The following is a 19,340-nucleotide window of genomic DNA, read 5'->3' as shown; positions in this document are numbered from 1 at the left end:
GGAGGATATGCAGTTTTGCTTTTTACTATTTTTTAAATGTTTGCCAATATTAATTCCTTATCATTCATGATATAGCTTTATTTTTTTGTTTTATTTTTTAAGCTATGGTTTTTATGAATATTTGTTTACTTCACTTTATTTACTTGAAACTGTTACTGTCGTGCCGTTACCATGGATACCATAAACTCAGCACTGCGGAGCTGTAGTGTAGCTTTACATGGTAACACGACCTGACTTAGCTAACTTAGTTAGCTTAAAACCACTAACTAGTACTGTTCAACTTCTTGTGGTGAACAAATAATACTTTAATAGCAACAATGTCTTGGAACTGGAACAGCCATGGACTGCCATTTTTACCAGGATACACTTTTCGGGATGTAACGGTAAGAACTGCCCGTTAAAGTTAACGTTAAACTAGCTAGGTTAACGCTAATTTAAAATGTGTGGAGTTAAGTTACGTAAGGTTTTAACGTTTAATATTAGTTATAAGTTAAACGTAAGAAAAAACGCTGTTCACTTTATGTAATGTAAATGTCATTCCTGCATTCTTCCAGTCTTTACGTCCAATAAAGTTAAAGAAGGTGACATTTAAAACTAATTTAGGACGCTATTAGCTGAAATTCACGAAATTAAACGAGTGTTTATTCCAGGGTTGTGTTATATGACATGTACAGGCGTTGCTATTATTCTGTCCACCTCTCATATAGCACTTTAATTGCACAGTATAGACCTTTTTCACAGCAGACATTTTGTGTTGCCATAGTAGGAGAACAGAGGTAAAACTGGTAACATTAATGATGGTGTAGTTCAAATAAGTGTCCCAGTAAGCTTTGTTAGTGAGCCAGCATGAACAATATCAGGGTTTCCTCTAAGTGGAATGCAGCCATCATTAGTGTTATTAAATACAGCTGTGCTTTTCCTGCTATGACAGTGTTTTCAGTCCCTTTACACAAGTAAAAGTACTGTTAGCAAGCAAGTAAAAGCTCTGTATTGAAAATGTTACTCAAGTAAAAGTAAGTACGTGTAATTAGGATAATGTACTGTAAACCTTCATTTAATAGCCTGGGTTGAAATCAATGGGCCTATATTTGAGACAGGCTATATGGGACAGGCCTTTCATTCCTTTTGCACAAAACTGTCTCTCAGCAAAGATGGGAAATAAAACCAAATTGTTAATGTAAACCAGTATGAATGTTACCTGTTTAAAAATAAAGCTTCAGATAATATATCAATTATGAATCATTTATTTAATCTAGTGCTGACAGACAGCACATTAAAGAGAGAGAAAGTTATGGCACTCGAGGATACTCACAATAATCACACCTTACGGCTTATAATATTTATGAAAAACCCTTTAGAATTTTTTGGTTTGTGGACCCTTACAGACAAGGGTAATAGAGGAATGGACACATAATTTGAAGTAGCCAACAACCTGGTTTTATATATCCGAAGAGCTTCCATTAAAAAAATTAACTCAGGGACTGGGCGTTTAATTTAAGTTTGACAGTACTTAAAGTAATAAAAGCAAAAGTACCCCATGGAGAAAAAAATCTTATTAAAAATAAAGGAAAAACACTCAAAAGATGTAAAATATTTAAAATAACTGAAAGAATTATTTATCAAAATAGTTGACAATTAATTTTCTGTCAGTCAACTACTTGTATGAATTGTTGGGGAGTTTAATTCGTAACAAAACATAATATTTTTGTACAAAACTCTTAATTTGTAAAGTAACTTGTAAGTAAAGCTGTCAGAAAATGCATTTAAGTAAAAAGTAAAATATTACCTTATGAAATGTAGTGGACTAGAAGTATAAAGTGGCATGAAAAGAAAAGACTCAGGTAAAGTACAAGTACCTCAAAATTGCACTTAAGTGCAGTACTTTGGGGCGGCTGTGGCTCAGAGGTAGGGTGGGTCGTCCACCAATCGGGAGATCACCGGTTCGATCCCTGGCTCCTCCTGTCTGCATGTCAAAGTATCCTTGACCAAGGATGAAACTGAGTAGCAGGCGGCACCTTGCATGGCAGTCTCGGCCACGTGTGTGAATGGGTGAATGTGACTTGTGTAAAAAGTGCTTTGAGTGGTCGGATGACTAGAATGCCATGTGAAAATGTCAACTGTGAAAAAGGTCTATTGTTATGGACAGCAGGCTCAGATGATAATTGACCTTTGTGTTTACACTTGCATCAGTGTTGCATTTATTTCATGTACTTTAATTTGTGTTTCTGTTGTTATTTACCAAAGCTAATGTATTCCCTCTTGAATATTTCTCTGCAGAAGTCAGCCTTCCATCGTCCCCAGACACTTGGCTATAAGAATGGCTTTGCTCTGCCCAGTCGCCCCACTGTGGGCATTGGACAGGCTCCTCTTTTATCAGAGCAGTTGATCCAGCAGGAGATCAGTGAGCTGTCGTTTGAGACACCAGACATTATTTACGGCTCCCTTGACCAGAGCATGGAGAAAGAATTCATCCCAGCTCATGTGGCTCTTGACAAGAAGGTACAATAAGGCCAAGAAGACCAGTATTTGAAGATTTTTCTTGCTGTTCAATTAAATGTTTGTCTCACCACTCTCTTGTCTTGTAGGTGCTGCGTTTCTATGGGTACTTTCTAGAAAATATCCAGTTTTCCCCTGAAGAGGAGTGCCGCGTGCGCCCTGTGGTCATTTACTACTACCTGGAGGATGACAGTATGTGCATCATTGAGCCCATGGTGGAGAATTCTGGGATACCACAGGGGAAACGGATCAAACGCCAGCGTTTGCCCAAGAATGAATTTGGAGAGCATTACCAGTGGAAAGAGCTCAATGTTGGCATGGACCTGGAGGTGTACGGGGTCAAGTACCATATCACACAGTGTGATGCTTTCACAAAGGTACAACACTCACCTGTGTGAATGCTCTTGCAGTGCTTTGTGTGTCTTCATTATTGTCTGTTGCTCTAACTACTCTCTGCCTGTCACTCATCATGTAAAGGAGTTCATGGAAAGTGAGGGCATTGTTGTGAACGACCCTGAGCCGATGCCTGTGGATCCTTACAGCGAACGTCGCATACAGCCTCAGCCTTCCTACACAACACCCTCCGAATTTGACTGCATGCACCAGTTTCTCACCATGGATCGTAAGGTAACAGAAATTCCCTCCGTTCCAAACTAACTAGGTAAATATTACCAACTCTAATCTGGACGGCTATTAACAGAGAAGCATGGGTACAGTAACATCTCCTATTAAAGCAAATTAGAAAAGGAAGTTATTGTTATTATTATGTTGTATTTGCTTTTGCAAATTTCACACTAATAGTAGACAGCAGCAAGTGTAAATATGGATTAAGAGACGACACTCACAACACCACTACCAGTTGGGGAATTATGAATGCATTTGGCACACTAACAATCTAACTCCAGGCTCTTCACCTCTTCTTGGTCAGGTGCTGCGTTTCTTTGCCCTGTGGGATGACAGTGACTCTCTGTTCGGGGACACCAGGCCTGTTACCATCCAGTATTTCCTGGTGGACAACACGGTAGAGATCAGAGAGGTCCACGAACCCAACAGCGGCCGGGATCCCTTTCCTGTCCTGATGCGCAGGCAGAAGCTGCCCAAGAAGATCAAACCAGAGTCCGGTGAGAGGCAATGATGTGTCTGTTCCACTTTTAGCTGTGTAATTGCATTAAATCTGGTACAGTGCGTTGGTCAGGTATCTCTTTGCATGTAGTCATGTAAACAGTAAAAGTGAATGCTTTTAGTAAGCGTCTCTTGCCCTGTAACTGAGTATTAGTTATACTGTTTTTGTCAACAATTTTATGCACTACAGAAAAAGCAGAGTCATTTTTTAAGAGATATAAAAGATGTCTAAAAAGAAACTAACATCAATAACAATTCTCTTCTTATTTATTATCAGAGACATTTCCCAGCTGCGTGCTGGAGGTTTCAAAACAGGAAGTAGATGAGTACTACTCCCCCAAAGACTTCAAGGTGGGACAAACGATGACGCTGCTGGGCCGTCGCTTCCTGCTGTATGACTGTGATGGTTTCACTAAAGAGTATTATCAAAAGAACCACCCTGATGTGGAGATCAAACCTTCAGAGGTTCCAAAAAAGACTGACCTGCTTCAGGAGACCAAGAAGGTGAGAAACTTTTGTTTGCCTTTAAAAAACTATATCATCGGTATTCCCTGAAGGTATGTGACTTAATAAATGATAATCGTCTTCTCATTTATAACCCTCTCCTGTCTGTGTTTACAGGAGGTTCCCCCCTATAATGGTTTTGGCTCACTTGAAGACTCTCTGCAGAACTGTTTGTCTTTAATTCCCGAGCCTCCCAAAAAGAATGTGCTAAAGATGCTGGAAAACGACCACAAAGTGTTGCGCTACAGTGCCAGGCTGGTAAGTCAGCATGAATGAGAACATGTTTATGCTGCTCCTTTGACTAAATATTCTGAATGACTAGTGGCTGCTTTCACCAAAACTGAAACTGTACCTCCTTGCTGAAGTTTGCCTGTGTTACTGACATTCCAGGACTCCCAGAATCCTGAAGATGAGTGCCGACGTTTCATACTGTCCTACTTCCTGTCCAATGACATGATCAGTATTTTTGAAAAGCCCACTCGCAACTCTGGTATCATCGGTGGCAAGTTCCTGGAAAAGACACGCATCCCCAAACCGGGCTCTACGGTGGACAAGCCTGAGTTCTACTCACCTGCAGACTTTGCTATTGGAGCCACTGTGGAGGGTAACGTTTCACTTTATCAACCTGTATTTATTTTCCCATTATCGTGTGTTGGTTTCCAAAAGAAATATTTTTTATTCAGAAACTAGGGCATCTTTTCTCCAAGGAATTAGCAGGAATAACTCATGTTGCTGCCTTCCATGTCTTCTGAGATAAATCAAGCTTTATCCAGAATTATATTTTAAAGGTGAAATCTGCAATTCTAATCCAATACACTCCTCCAGTTAGCTTCGTGTTCTCTGTGTGCACTGAAAAAAATGTGGTCCTCATACAACCCTGGCTTGGAGTGGCTTGGACCGAGCCATCTAAAACTATGCCAGCTTCTCTCCCTCTTCCACGTCCTCACCCATGAGGAACGGAGCTACACCATGATAGTAATGAAACATAAATGACATCAGAGATATTACAGGAGCTTCTGAAGGAGCACTGGTTGCTGTTGTCTGATAATGTGCAGTGCTGGGAAAAAGAATTTCTCCTCTGGGACAATGAAGTCTAAGTCTGTAGGAGGGGTGCGTTTGTTTGGGTGTTGAATTTAGATATCAACAATCTTTCTCCAGAATCGCAGACTCCACCTTCAAGTTAGATTCCATTTTCCAGTAGGAGATCAATAGATAAGTTAGCTAAAATCTCAGCTCACTGCATCTTTCGCTCTTCTCTTGTCTGTTTTTGTAGTTTTCAGCCACTGCTTTGTGCTGACTGACGCTGACCACTACGTGCTGACGTACCTAGAGTCCAACGCAAGCCAGATCCCTTGTCAGACACTGGATTCTTTGCGCCAGAAGCTGGGTGTGAAGATGGCAAATAACCAGCCAGCTGACCAAAATGGTAAATAAATCAAATCAGCAAGTCAGCAAAACACACATCTCTAGAAACTTCTGTCAGTAGATGTCACTTTACTTTTTAAAATTTTGGACTTTAACAATGTACACCCCTTTTTTTTTATCTATCTTTATCAGGTGACGATGTAGCAGAGCCATCTTCGTGATGTCAGGCAAGGCTGGATTGCATTGTACACTCTGCACTAAATCAGACCACAAATGAAAGCCTCTACAGAATGTATCTTGACACTATAAATAAATACTGGACCAGCTGCAGAAAAGTTGATTTATTTGGCAGAATCTGACAGCTTCTGGAAATAAAAAATACAGCTTTTTGGTGTTGGTGTGGTTGACCTCAAAATATCCTTCCTATATAGGGCATATACCAGGCAGTTGCCAAAGCCGAACGTCAAATCTGATCAAAAATGCAAAGTTAAGTTAGAATTGGGCAATCAAGCGAGTACATTTTATCAAGAACACTATGTTTCCTCAGCCACATAGAGCAAACTGACGGTCAAACCAGGGATGCTTTTAGCATACTGGCATTAGCATTCAGCTAAAAGCAGAAGTGAAGGTGGCTCCACTGTGCTCAGTGCTACCCTTGATTGAGTCCACCTCCACCACCCTGTTGAGAACTGCCTAATCACCCTGCTTTTTACTGCAAGACTGTAGCCATCGAATTAACGATAAAGGGGACCAAATCTTTCAAAAATGTCAAACTCATTTCCTGTTTTATTATATCATTTATCATTAGCAAGTACAGCTACACAGTATACTATGCAAATATATAATAAATGAAAGCTACGGTCTACATAAATGACACATGACAACATAAATGATTGACACTATACTCAGACTTCATGTGGGCTACCTGACAAATAACATAAAGACAGTGGGCCCAGGAGGCATCCTGATCAGCTGCCTCCTTTCACCTCAACTGGCCCCTTTCGACATGAAGGAGCAGCAGCTCTACCCTGAGCTCCCTTTAAATGCCTGAGCTCCTCACCGTATCTCTAAGGCTGAGCTCCTTTCAGCCTCTTGTATCCCAAATCTCATTCTTCCTGTCACCACCTGCAGCTCAAGGCCATAGGTGAGGGTTAGGATGTAGATGGGCCAGTCAATCAAAAGCTTTGCCTTCTGGCTCAGCTTCTTCTTCACCTTGACAGTCTGGCACAGCACCTGTATCACTGATGAAGCTGCACCAAACTGCCTCTCCATCTCACGCTCCATTTTACCCTCACTCGTAAGACTGAGATACTTGAACTCCTTTACTTGGAGCAGTAACTCTTTCCTTACCCAGAGGGGGTAATCCATTGTTTTTCGGCAGAGAACCATAGCCTCAGACTTGGTGGTACTTCACACTCAACTGCAAACTGCCCCAGTGCATCCTGGAGGTCCCTAAAGCAGACACTTACCTCCCCCCTTGAGATCCTGTCTATGAATATCACAAACAGAATCAGTGACAAGGGACAACCCTCCAATATATATTTTAATTGCTGCTTTGGTTCACTATATAAAGAAAGAAAATTGGATATGTAGGAAAATCCTTTGTAAATCTGCATGAATCAGTGTCCATTTACCAACTGGCAATTTAGCATTTTTCATTGATCCAAACTCGAACATTATTAAGAACCAAAATTTTAAAGTTTTACCCTTTGTAGACAGAAAAATGACTTCAGTCACAGCATTTCAGAAAATTTGCATTATTTAATAAAGTAATTAACAAAACAATTAAAAGAAAAAAAAATGGAATGGCATGCGGTAATATCCAACATACATACTTGATGCTTATCTGTTAAGTGACCAGTGACGAATGTAGGATTTTAAACAGACATAAATCGGGAGGAGCCCACTCTATTGATTGGCCATAATCCCTTCCCTGACACGGTAAAGGGATATTGTTAGGGCCAGCATACAGTAAGCTGATATCATACCATATCATCAGTAACATTTTTCTGCTCCAATGGACCAGACTAGAAAACAAGCAAAAGCCGGCTCAATGGCAAGAGCTGAAAACAGCTGCGACATATCAGACAACGCTACAACCAATACAGTACTTATGTATGAGGATATGCATCAACACATTCATAGTTGACACACACAGTAATGTGTGCTGCATACTGTGTTCACTTTACATTTTAAATCATTCTGCATACAATGGTGCTCCTTAGGGTGGGATAGCAGGCTGCGTGGATGTATAAAAAAATACTGATATGATGAGAAGAGTAAATGTCTGTTGGGCTCGAGGGATTTCCTTGGATTTCATTTTCCAGCATTCAAGCCTAAGTCTGTAGCGACTGAGTCCCTGTAACATCTCAGGACATACTCAACAAGAGGCTGGGTGGCCAGTGGCCGCCAGCTTTCCTGTTGTGCTGATGAGAAACCTTAGCCGCGGCTAAGGCCACTGTTCAGGCCAGTCAGTGTGTTATCTTAGGGGGATTTGAGTTTTTTGGTCCGAGGAGAGGCTCCGTTCTCAGCTTTAAGAACTCCATTTTCATGGTGACCAACTAGCAGGAGAGACAGAGGGGAGAAGTCAGGGTCTCTACCAATGAAGCACATATCAGATATCAAGAAAGCACAGAACGATGGTGGGAAAAAACACGTTTTAAGAAAGGTATCAAGTCAAATTCCTGATAAGTATAATGTTATGAAACAGTGCCTTACTCTTCTGTAACCGTAGGAGATGGTGACAGTGTTATGAAACATGTTTGAGCGGCTGCTTATACTCACGTGAGTCTCTCTTCAGTGGCCGTAGGGGTTGTTTTGCGGCAGCCTTCTTGCGAACAGCCTGTTCGTGTCTGAACTCCCTCCAGCGCCTCAGCTGGAAGCGGATAAACTTCCAGAGTAGCCAAGATTGGGTCAAACATACCAGCAGTAGAACAGTCATCCTGAATGGGGCCCCGAGGCAAGAAGATTAGTGCGATTGTGTGTTTTGGAAAATGGACCTGACATTGCGTGCCAAATTTATACAATTACTTCCTGATCCTGGTGTGTGGGGATTTGAAATGAGGTCTGAAGAATATGTTTTTTTATTTCTCTGGGTATGACAGTAATGGTTGCCCTGGACAACAAGGGGACCTGAGTGTGCTCCCCTTGTTTCTGTGTTCTGTTGCTTTAGAGTGCTCCTATCACACTTTATCAGACATTATAGCACTAAAATGAAAAGGTAAATAGTCAAAATACGGAACAAATTCAAAATATATTTCCTAGCACAAATACTTCATACAAAGAGATATATTGATATATTGCTGAGCCCTAAATTAGAGACAAGATGTCGTCTTAGATTTTGGATATCATAATACATCATGGTGTCTTTTCCTGGTTTGAAATTCTGCATTACAGGAAAGTGATGTAACTTTCTGACCTAAATGAATTGATCTAGCTGTTCTGTTATTTGCCTTTACCCACTTAGTCATTATAACCACATCAGAGTTCTGCATCAGGTCAGGTACTCAATGAAAAAAGGTGATTCCCGAGTGGCCTTAATTTTATTTCCAGTTTTATTGTGGTTTGGGGTCTGGCCACGAATCTTGTGTCAGCACATTGGGTTGGGTAGTGGAACTAAATTAAGCATAGGGTTAGTTCAGGCGGGACACTATGTCAAGCGCAGTTCACATCCCAGCTACATCAGCTGATCTCAAACAGCCTGATTGATGGAACTGACAGATCACATGATTCATTTCTATGCAACCAATTGGCGAATCTCATTCAGGGCGCCCCATTTAAACTGCTCTGGCCTGCCTACTGTTGCTGCTTCCTCTGCAAGCTGCTTTGCAACCCGCCTCCACCCCAGCTCCTCCTTTTCATGCTGTTTGACTTTTCAGTGTCATTTCTGTTTGTCTTTGCTGCTGCTCTCCTTGTCTTAGGCTTTACATGTAGGCGCAAGGAAGGGCAGGGAGGTTTGTTGTCTGCCTCAAGCTTTCCTTGTTTGCACATGGAAGGGCAGAGAGGTGTGACCTCTTTGCCTTAAGGCTTTCCACGCAAGTACATGGAAGGGCGGAGAGGTGTGCTCTCTCTTAGGCTTTCCATGTAGGCTCGTGGAGAAGGTTTTCTATGTAGGCCCGAGTGTTCCTGACTGAATTGGCCATATGCGTAGATGGTGTTCGGGTGGTGGGGAGGGGGCAGTAATGCATGTCGCCTTTCCGGTTTGGTAGCAGGTCTCTTAAGTCAGACCCATGCAGGACTCTGATCCTCATTAATGATGGTTATTTATCAGAGATCTCATTGTGTAAATATTTTGTGAAATACTCAACCCTACAATATCATCCCAATATCAGCATTGAGGTATTTGATCAAAACATGGTGATATTTGATTATTGCGCGGCCTAATATAATTGTAACTACAGGTATAGTGAAATCTGGATTTGAAATCACCCAGTGTCAGTCAGTGTCAAAATTCCTGGCTCTATGCACTGTGAATTTGTGTTATAAAACAATAAAAACATTAAAAAGTCAACACTTTTTATGGGCGCTAAGTGTATTTTGACTATAAAGTTGTCACAGTAGCTATAAAAAGTAATATCAGTGCCACAGAATGAATCATTATCCACAGATGATGGGCCAGAGGTCTTTACCTTATCAGTACAGTGTTGAAGTTGCCCATCTCCAAATCCAGCCCCTGGTTCTCAGCACGAGCCAAACCAAACCCAACAGCCAGGAACATCAAGGTCAGAGTTACCATCCGTGTAAACACAAAGCTGATTGCCCACAGGTCAAACCTGAAGCACACAACACAGCGACAATGTGGTCAATAAAGAAATAAGACAATAATAATATAGAAAGTTACACGGAATCATAAAAGCACATGACACAGTAGCTAAGAAAGTAGTCTAGTCAACAGCAATGAAAGCTTGACAAAAAAGTGAAAACCACTAAACACAGTGAGGTTACTTACATTTTCTGATGGTTCTCATCAGTGAAGTAAAATAGTCTAGCGATGTGGAAGCCCAGCTCTGACACATACTGCAGGAAGAGGAGTACCAGACCCACACGACTCAAACTACACAAGATAGAAGAGAGAAGCAGGTGATTGACTGGGTGACAAAGAATAACACATCCATATAAGGTTCAATGAAAACCACATACAGTAAAAAAAAAAAAAAAGGTCCTTTTGCTGGATGCTTACTTTAACAAATAGGCTGCAGCAATGTGAAGTAGATACAGGCAGATGTACTGGAGCTGACGAGGAATCTCCTCCTGTAAAACAAACATTCATTTGCAAAAGGTACTGTAATTTTTATATCCTGGAGCTTTTAATTCTTCACTCTCTGTCTAATGCACACACATGCAGACACAGGAACACACACACCCAGAGCTTATCTAGTCACACTCCAGAACTCCTCCAGTTCCCAGGGCCTCCTTACTGACCTTGCGTACTTTCTGGAAGTAGAGCTCCGGCAAGGCGTGGAGCCAGTAGGCCAGCTGAGTGAGGTAGAAAAACTTCACCTGAAACCTAGAGCACACACACAGGCAGACAGGCAGAGGGAAAGTAGGAGAAAGAGCAAGGAGGAGAGAGTCAGTAAAATTTACACAGCTGCCCCAGTGATACATTCCTGCTCTGATTTGTTTTCAATGACTGTACAACTGTTAAAAAAAATAAACCCAGTTAAGAGTAGACACAGACAAATAATCCAAAAATGGATTACCAACAGACCAAAGCAAGCAACGGGGGGTCCAAAAGTCCCTGGACTGACTGTGTGGCAATTATTATGTAGTGCTTTGAGTTTTCAAAACTTTACTAAGTGTGTTATAATCTGAGTTGGTAAGGGCTTTAAGATGGCGCCTGCATTTTTATAGATGGCCCTGTTTCAAAATCTAGTTTTAATTGTGAATATTTTAGTCAATATTAAAGGGATACTTTGCTGATTTTCAACCAGCTTTGTGTCATAACACTGTGGGGAGGTATGTGTAAATTAACTGTGGTAAACTCGCTCTATCTTACAAGCACCCAGATCTCCCTGCTCTTCTTCCATCTAAAATCCGCCTAATAACAATCCAGCAGATTTTTGCTAGCTGTAGGGCTGTGTTTGAACTATAGATCGTACTTCCACATTTTTGTATGGCCGCCACCACGGACACAAAGAGTATAGAAGCGGTTTGAGAGAGAGACTCGCCCCTTTCTCTCAGATGCAGACCAAACTCAGATCAAACTGTCAACCTAGGTAGCGCTGATCAAATCCAAACCAAGGTTATATTAATGTATTGCCTGATTCTCACCTGAAATGTTTTTTATAAACATATTTAAGTGCACTGTTTGGCTGTAATTCAAGAATCTGTAAATAGGAAGTGAGTGCTACACTGTTCCGTGTATTATAAAAACAGGCAGAGAAGACTGAGATCAAAGGGTACAGGTGACCGGTGAATAAATGAAGAAGCAGTTATTTCCTCAGTCAATGTTTGATGTTACTTTTCTCTATTCATTCATTGGAGGGCATTTTTCAGCCCAGGACACATGTGCCTACCTCTGCTTTTCAAAATAAGGTCTTAACAGTAGATACAAGTAGATACAACATACATGTGGAAACATGATTAATTGGATTATATTGCAAGACATGTAAAAATATATAGGGATCCCCCTCTACGGGTGTATATGAGGGGGCCCACTTTTGAAAATGTTGTCACCCTGCCTGTATTTCCTAGCAGCTGACCTGTATGTACTTTACCTTCTTAAATGAATTTGTATTTAATCAAATTGTAACTACACTAACGTAGGGTTGTGCAGGGATCTATACTGGGGCCCAGTTATTTTTTGCCCCTGTTCCAACCAGCCCTGGGGTAGTCAAAATAATGCAATCTCAAAACAACTTCTCCGACAAGGAGCTGAACATTTTGAATACCAGTTAGCAATATCCGTCAGCTTTAAAAGAGGTATTAAGAACTTTTATATGTGACTTTTTCAAAGCTTAAGCCACCTAACCATACTCTAAAGCAGCCAAAATATCTGTTAACACATTCCACAAAATACAGCGGTGTTTTAACATTTGTCTTTATAAAGCAAAAATGCCAAAAGTTCACTGCTTCAGCTTCTCAAATATGAATATTTGCTCATTCTCTCAGTCCTCTATGATATCAATCTAAATACCTTTGGTTTTTGGACTACTGGTCGGAAAAACAAGACGTCTGGATGTTGACTCAGGCTTTTGGACATTTTGAGGGGCTTTTTTTTTATGAAAATAAACTCTAGTAGCAGCCCTGGCATGTGGTTCTACAAAAAAATGCGTATATGTGGATACTTTTAAAAATATATATATGTATTGTTGATTAAGTGTATCTTGCTGAGCAGCGCTAAAACTGTATATGGATTTTTTTTTATGTAAATATACAACTGATAGAGCAAAGCAGTCATACCTGAGGTGTACATGGGGATAGTTCTCCCAGAGGCTGCTGGGATGTAAGAGATATCCTTCCTGTGTAAAAAAAAAAATTCAGAGAAAAGAGCACTTTAGTGAGTGTGTGTGTGTGTGTGTGTGTGTAAGTGAGAAAGAAAAACACGAGCTGTCCTTGATAAGAGTATGTGTGTGACATTTCCTTGAGTAGGAAGTTGTTACTGAACACCACATGATAAAAATCTCACTCACTGTTATGAGGATGTAAAAACTCCACACACTCGACACCAAGTGAAACACACACAGCTGACCCGACTCATTAAACTTGGTATTCTTGCTCTTGGAGAGGTGGAGACGCCGGTTCACCTTCTGCAACATGAACAATAGAAAAGCATCACATGAATGCAGCTTGGAGCCATCATAATGGGTTGTCTCGTTGACTGCTGAGAAACTGTCACGCACAAGGAAGTGCCGCAGTAATACACATAACTGGGACAAGAAAAGACAGCAGACACTATTTATGGCTGCTGCTGAAAACCTTCCCCTGAAGAAGTATTCCTTTCAAGACACTTCGGAAACCGTGGCGATGGTGCTAAAATAAAACCTTGTTCCTCCTGGCTGGCCTATTTCTAAACAATGACACAAGGACTCATACCTTCAGATGGATTAAATGCTGCTCTGTCTCTCTCTTCCTGTCTCCATAACTCTATCCCTGAGAGAACGGCAGCGATGGCAGCCTCGCTCATTTAGTCTGGAAAACAGGCAGTCTGCTGCTCTTGTAGTTTTTCATGTTATGTTTAAATGACATTTAAACAGAATTGTTTTAAAATATTAGAGTGCAACAGGATGCAAACACTGTAAGTATACATTTCCATGTATGGTACTTATATATATTTGCAAATAGCATACCCTTGCTAAGTAAAAGGTAAATAGGATGAGACATTAAAGAGATTTTTTTTTTCCAGATTCAAAAGTTACAAGAGTTCCTACAGCTTAAGGTAAGTAGGATTCGAGCCTTTTAACGGCTATATTAATGCCACTACAATTAAATTTAAGAGCAATTTTACAATTAACTAAAGTGAAGTAATAAAAAACATGCATGAACTGACTTCGGTTACTAAAGGCTAACGGCAATTTTGCCCAAATATTTTTTGTAACATAAAACATGCCCTTTTGAAGACATTAATTCGAGCAGGAGTCAGTACATTATTTTTATTTATTTTTTTAAAGTTACCTGTTATTTTCAGATTTCACAATGCAGCATCAGAAAAAAACAACATAAAACACTATGTCTTAGCATTTTTAAGAATTTAAAAAATATGTATTGTAACATAAAACATGCCTTTTTGAAGACGTTAATTCAAGAGTCAAAAAATTATTTCTTTTTAAAAAGTCACCAATTATTTTGAGATTTTGCAATGCAACGTCACAAAAAATCATTCATAAAATATGTATGTATGTCTTAGCATTTTTAAGAATTTAAAAATATTTATTTAAGATATTCTGACACAGATTAAGGCCATATTTTTAGATAAATGAATTCAATGCCTTTTAAGACTTTTCATGGCTCATTTAATGCCACTCAGATTAAATTTCAGAGCAATTTTAGAATGAACAAAATTAAAAAACAAACAAACAAAAAAACAACTGACATGAGTTACTTGGGTTAGAGACCATTTTGCCTAAATATTTATTGTAATGTAAAACATGACTTCTTGAAGTCATTAATTCGAGAGAGTTGGTAAGTAATTTCTTTTTTAAAAGTCACCAATCATTTTTAAATTTTTTATACTGCAATGTCAGAAAAGAAATCATAAAATTCTATGTCTAAGCATTTTTAAGAATTTTAATATAATATATATATATATATTCATTTAAGACATTTTAATACAGATTAATGCCTTATTTTTAGACTAATTAATTCAATGTATTTTAAGACTTTGTAATGATCCCTGATTCTTCATTTTCCCTACTATTGATGGAATATTGTAATGCATGTCTGTACCTAATAATATTAATAATATTGCTGATGACTCCTTTCAATAATATTTATTTCTATGGGTCCATCATTTCTGAATTATTTCCTAACATCCATTTGCATCCTCTTATCCAGGGTCGGGTCACGGGCCAAGCAGAGCACCCCAGATGTCCCCCTCCCCAGCAATGCTTTCCAGCTCCTCCTGGGGGACCCCAAGGTGTTCCCAGGCCAAACAATTTCCAAAAAGTTCCTTGGAATTTGGTAGTAATTATGGGGAACATAGAGACAGTGTTGAATTTGTACACTAGAAATTATGTATTTCAAATTAATTTCAGCTTAAACTAGAGAGTCTTTCAGTCGGTGTACATATAATCCAACATGGAGGATAGAGTTTCCTATTATAAATTAATAATGAATGGATATTTACTTGGGGATAAAGTAACTCAAAATAGTACCAAGTTATACATATATCTTTTACAGGAAAATTCCTAAGAAAATATGGTGCAGTAAAATAAAGGGTTACTCTCATTCTAGGCTGTTATTATAGTATATATATTTTATACAGTACCTTTTTATGTATTTCACTCTTGACAGTATAAACACAGTATAGCAGGACCTCTGTGTGTGACATTAGCTACGCCTCCTCTTGTGACTGACTGCTGCATTGTGCTGAGTACTTACATCCAGAAGATACTCCTGCACTACCGCATGGAGGATGATGGCGATGAAGAAATAGAAGAGGATGGTGGCGGAGTCCTTCCATCCGTAATGGTACAACGTCACCTCGCCCTCTAAGCACACATAGGAGAGGTCAAACACAAACGCAGCACATGTTTGTTAAAACATCCTGGAGCAGTGTAAACCTATTCTGTGATCACTATTCAGTGCCGGTAATATGACGCAACATGAAGGAACAGCTGCAGCAGAAGTGAAACTGTGAACTGTACGAGTTAAAAATGTGTCGATAAGTCATAGACTGTGAAAATGAACATTAAATAAGAACTGCTCTGCATACCTGGTGACTGTGTGGTGACATTGTACTGAGGCTGAATGAACAGTATGGCCGTCTTGGCTGTCGCCTGGAAATTAGATGAGATAGTAATTAGCAACATATTTCAGTGAACCTCAAGAGGCCGGTCATCAAAGTATCATCGTAGTATAAGTGTGTGTTTGTAACAGGTGTCTGTGTGTGCTTGTGAGTGTGTGAGGCAGATAAGAGAGCCAGTGAGAGTCCTCGCTTTTCAGAATATATAATGTTGTTTATAACACTGTCAGTCAATCCTCCACTGTGGCATCATAATAACCTGCTGGGAGCTGAATTCCTTAAGTAGCACTGCTGAGAAATCTGTCTTGCATGACAAGGCTTGTATTGACTTGGGATGTGGAAGAGGCTACAGAGCTTCCCAAATTATTCAGTGACAGCATCCTCACAAAGAAACTCAATAAAACAATGTTTCCCAACCTTTCTGGCTTGAAACCACTTTTGATGCAGCTGCAGGCCCCTGTTACATGTGTCTGTGAACTGTGACTACGTTCAATGAACTGGTGATTTCAGCTTCAATTGTTTCATTTTCATTGTGATCTATGTCAATACAGAGCCTACGCCATACCCTACGCCGTAGCCTGACGTGCACCGCCCCAGAAGTGTAACTACATGTTGTGGCGACGCAGACCTCCTGTCTATTTTTATGAGCTGAAACCATTTCCCTCAGTGGAAACAAAGCTTTTATTTACTTTAATTTCACAGATAATAAACAATAAATTGTGTAAATAATAAAGCCTCGATAATAAACAATAAATTGTGTAAATAATAAAGCCTCCACAAAAATAGCATTTTAAGTCCTGTGTGAGATTTATGCTGGCTTCATATGAGCAGAGGAAATCTCCTCTCGTCGCTAGGCTAATTTATACAATGTAAAATGCCATAAGCTTGTGCTAATAACGTTAGCATGTTATATTTGTTTGGAAAACATGTTTAGTATAAGACAGTTGTTTTGTCTGTGAACCTTGTGAGCGGTAATGGAGCCGAATTTTGTAACGTTACCTTTGTTAAATGTTGCCGTTGTCCCTGGCTTCATATGAGTAGAGGAAAAGTCTGCTAGCCCCTAGGCTAATTTATACAATGTAAAACGCCATAGGCTTGTGCTAAAAACAATAGTATGTTGTATTTGTGGGGGAAATGTGTGTTTTGAATGAACTAAACTTTATGGCACTTCACAGAATCACCCCGCCGCCAACTAGTGTTTTGGAGGTGTAACTACAGAGTGACAGTGATGCTATAGCGTATCGAGTTGGCACACAAGTACAAATCCTGCTTTATTAGCCTAGGCTTCTGTCCAGGGGTCCGGGGGAATCCTCTCCTTGCGCTTGTGTTTTTTTTGGTTTTTTGTTTTTTAAATAAAGCTCTGTTTTGATGCTTTTTATGCACTCTGCCACTTCATCTAAATTCAAAGTACAAAATAAAATCCCAGTGTGAACCAATTAAGTCGGACTTAGACAATGATTGGCGGGCCACCCTGCACCCTATCGCAGGCCTGGTTTGGCCCATGGGCCACAGGTTGAGTATCACTGCTCTATAAAGAAATCATTTCCCAGAGTCCAAGGGGACATTTTGAGGTTGCTTGTTTTATCAGACCAACAGTCCAAAACCCACAGATGTTCAATATACAACACACAAAATGAGGAAAACAGCAAAGCCTCAAATGTGAGGAGCCAAGACTCTGAAAATAGCACGCATATTATGCTTGATAAATAGTTTAAGCAATACAAATTGTTGTCAGTTGACTCATTTGTTTTTCGACTAGTGAATTTAACATTATGAAAGATGATAGATATGCCATTTTGAGTCTCAGATATCTTTCCCACGCCATTCATCTGTTGTGGGCCCTCACATTTATCATCATCATTTATTTATATAAGTAGGACATAATTGGATTTTGATAACATTTTGTCTGAAGCATTGTAGTGATATGACTTGAAGAGTCACCCTGAAGGGACCCTGTTGGACCCCTGGCCCCAGCTTGGACACCACAGTGCAACAAGTCACCAGTCATTCCTTGCGCGCCGAGGCCACAGGTGACCTGTCAAAGTGTCAAATTCAAGAACAGCTTTAGCCCTGTTGTTCTCTTTTTTGCCGAAACTAGAAAATGAAGGAAATCCCCTACTTAGTTTTTACTCGGCCAGCTGTGTGACCTAAACCAGTGTTCCGGATTGAAACTTTGCTAAAACCTTGAGCAGCAGCCTGGTGAGTCTGTTTGAGGGCACACAGCAGAAGCTTTTAGCTAATAAATATTTCATTAATACAGTCACTGTCTGTTAATGTGAAATTCCTCCAGGTCAAAGCAGTCTTTAGAGAGACAGAGCCAACGGAGAGCCAGCAGCAGCGGTTCAAAGATTGAGACGTGGCAGTTAACTACCACTGTCGAGCTCGCGACGAAAACCATATCGCTTCCGTTTAAGATTTTCATAATATAACCCCTCACTGTCACACGTCCGCTGGAATCCCATGCTAAGCAACGGCGATGCTTTTAATTTGAAGGCCTCAAACGCTTCACTTCCTATTTCAACGGGTTCTCTTCGCTAACTGACAAATGTTGGAATCAAAATGTTGCAGCGGTTTGTCTTTGCTGGAAACTGGAACAAGACTTTGCCAAAAGGGTAAATTTAGGAAGGAAATACGTTACACTTTGTTGTTTTTAAGTAACAACTTATGTCTACGCCAGCAAATGTGTTCTCAACTGTATCCCGGTTTACGAAACTCCTTTTGAAATTAAAGTATCACGAGCAAGACAACGAAAACTTTAAACATAACGTTTTAAGCTAACGTTAACGTTGCAATAAACGGCTAAAGTCGAAGTTTATATCCTGCAGTTGTCAGTTTTAAGTTGTTGGCTCAGTTTAAAATGATACGTTGCTACTTTGTGAACAGAGCAACATTCATTGTTCACAAAACTTGTAAAAAACTGCAGCAAGTCAGCCACCATATCCGCGGAACTGATTCAACTGATAAAAGCTAAGATGCAGTAACGTAGAGCAAGCAAAACATTTTTTACAAAGCAGAAAGATGATTTCGTTACGTTTAGTACGCTTCCACTTCGCACCGAGTTACATCTTTGAATATGCAGCAGGCTTGCCATCTTAAAACAGCTGAGTGAGACGAGGGAAGAAAAGAGAATCTGAGTTCATCTCACCTCAAACATCAATCCAATCAAAATGAAAATCACGAAACTGAAGACGATGTCGGCATGGTTTTGAATTAGGAACTCCTGGCTGAAGAAAGGGTAACTCTTGTTCCTTCGGCGAAATGCCATGTCAACCCAATGGTGTTTTCCCTGCTATTTTATAAATCAGAATTTTTCTGACTACGAAGTTCAGGAGTTAACTTTCTCACTGGTATGCGCATGCGCGACTTCTTAAAGGGCGAGTGCCATAAATACCTTCTTTGAGGCCATTTCCACAATAAGTTCAGTCTGTGCTGACAAAAGACCATTTCAACC

At 40.0% G+C, this 19,340-nt stretch overlaps 2 protein-coding genes and 1 long non-coding RNA gene across 3 annotated transcripts; 2 read left to right on the top strand and 1 right to left on the bottom strand.

Annotated features, from left to right (window-relative positions):
- The first annotated feature begins 26 nt into the window (after positions 1 to 26).
- Positions 27 to 7,087, top strand: efhc1 (EF-hand domain (C-terminal) containing 1). The gene is made up of 10 exons (XM_050058612.1): positions 27 to 383; positions 2,278 to 2,499; positions 2,586 to 2,873; positions 2,974 to 3,123; positions 3,425 to 3,617; positions 3,896 to 4,122; positions 4,240 to 4,380; positions 4,513 to 4,726; positions 5,396 to 5,548; positions 5,680 to 7,087. The coding sequence occupies exons 1-10, from the start codon at positions 318 to 320 to the stop codon at positions 5,706 to 5,708; spliced, it is 1,683 nt and encodes a 560-aa protein (XP_049914569.1). The 5' UTR covers positions 27 to 317; the 3' UTR covers positions 5,709 to 7,087.
- Positions 7,088 to 7,228: 141 nt separating this feature from the next.
- tram2 (translocation associated membrane protein 2) lies at positions 7,229 to 19,241 on the bottom strand. Its single transcript, XM_050058618.1, has 11 exons — positions 19,035 to 19,241; positions 15,860 to 15,923; positions 15,526 to 15,635; positions 13,119 to 13,235; positions 12,889 to 12,947; positions 10,909 to 10,993; positions 10,667 to 10,737; positions 10,436 to 10,540; positions 10,116 to 10,259; positions 8,272 to 8,429; positions 7,229 to 8,048 (listed from the first exon to the last, which is right to left on the bottom strand). The coding sequence occupies exons 1-11, from the start codon at positions 19,152 to 19,154 to the stop codon at positions 7,972 to 7,974; spliced, it is 1,110 nt and encodes a 369-aa protein (XP_049914575.1). The 5' UTR covers positions 19,155 to 19,241; the 3' UTR covers positions 7,229 to 7,971.
- LOC126398952 (uncharacterized) lies at positions 13,243 to 15,512 on the top strand. The gene is made up of 3 exons (XR_007570836.1): positions 13,243 to 13,723; positions 13,832 to 13,864; positions 14,980 to 15,512. It is a non-coding gene; the product is annotated as an uncharacterized LOC126398952 (long non-coding RNA).
- Positions 19,242 to 19,340: the final 99 nt, after the last annotated feature.

This window comes from Epinephelus moara, chromosome 12 (assembly GCF_006386435.1).
Source record: "Epinephelus moara isolate mb chromosome 12, YSFRI_EMoa_1.0, whole genome shotgun sequence".
In the NCBI taxonomy this organism is placed as follows: Eukaryota; Metazoa; Chordata; class Actinopteri; order Perciformes; family Serranidae; genus Epinephelus; species Epinephelus moara.
Note: the sequence above shows the minus strand (reverse complement) of the source record. Positions and strands in the feature narration are given on the sequence as shown.

Bases quoted from the DNA above. Each gene is read 5' to 3' on its own strand.
- efhc1 (XM_050058612.1), top strand. From the start codon at position 318: ATGTCTTGGAACTGGAACAGCCATGGACTGCCATTTTTACCAGGATAC. The intron at 4,123-4,239 runs GTGAGAAACTTT...CTGTGTTTACAG, and splicing joins TGCTTCAGGAGACCAAGAAG to GAGGTTCCCCCCTATAATGG. The intron at 4,727-5,395 runs GTAACGTTTCAC...CTGTTTTTGTAG, and splicing joins TATTGGAGCCACTGTGGAGG to TTTTCAGCCACTGCTTTGTG.
- tram2 (XM_050058618.1), bottom strand. From the start codon at position 19,154: ATGGCATTTCGCCGAAGGAACAAGAGTTACCCTTTCTTCAGCCAGGAG. The intron at 15,924-19,034 runs GTGAGATGAACT...TCTAATTTCCAG, and splicing joins TGATTGGATTGATGTTTGAG to GCGACAGCCAAGACGGCCAT. The intron at 15,636-15,859 runs GTATGCAGAGCA...ATGTGTGCTTAG, and splicing joins TGTCACCACACAGTCACCAG to AGGGCGAGGTGACGTTGTAC.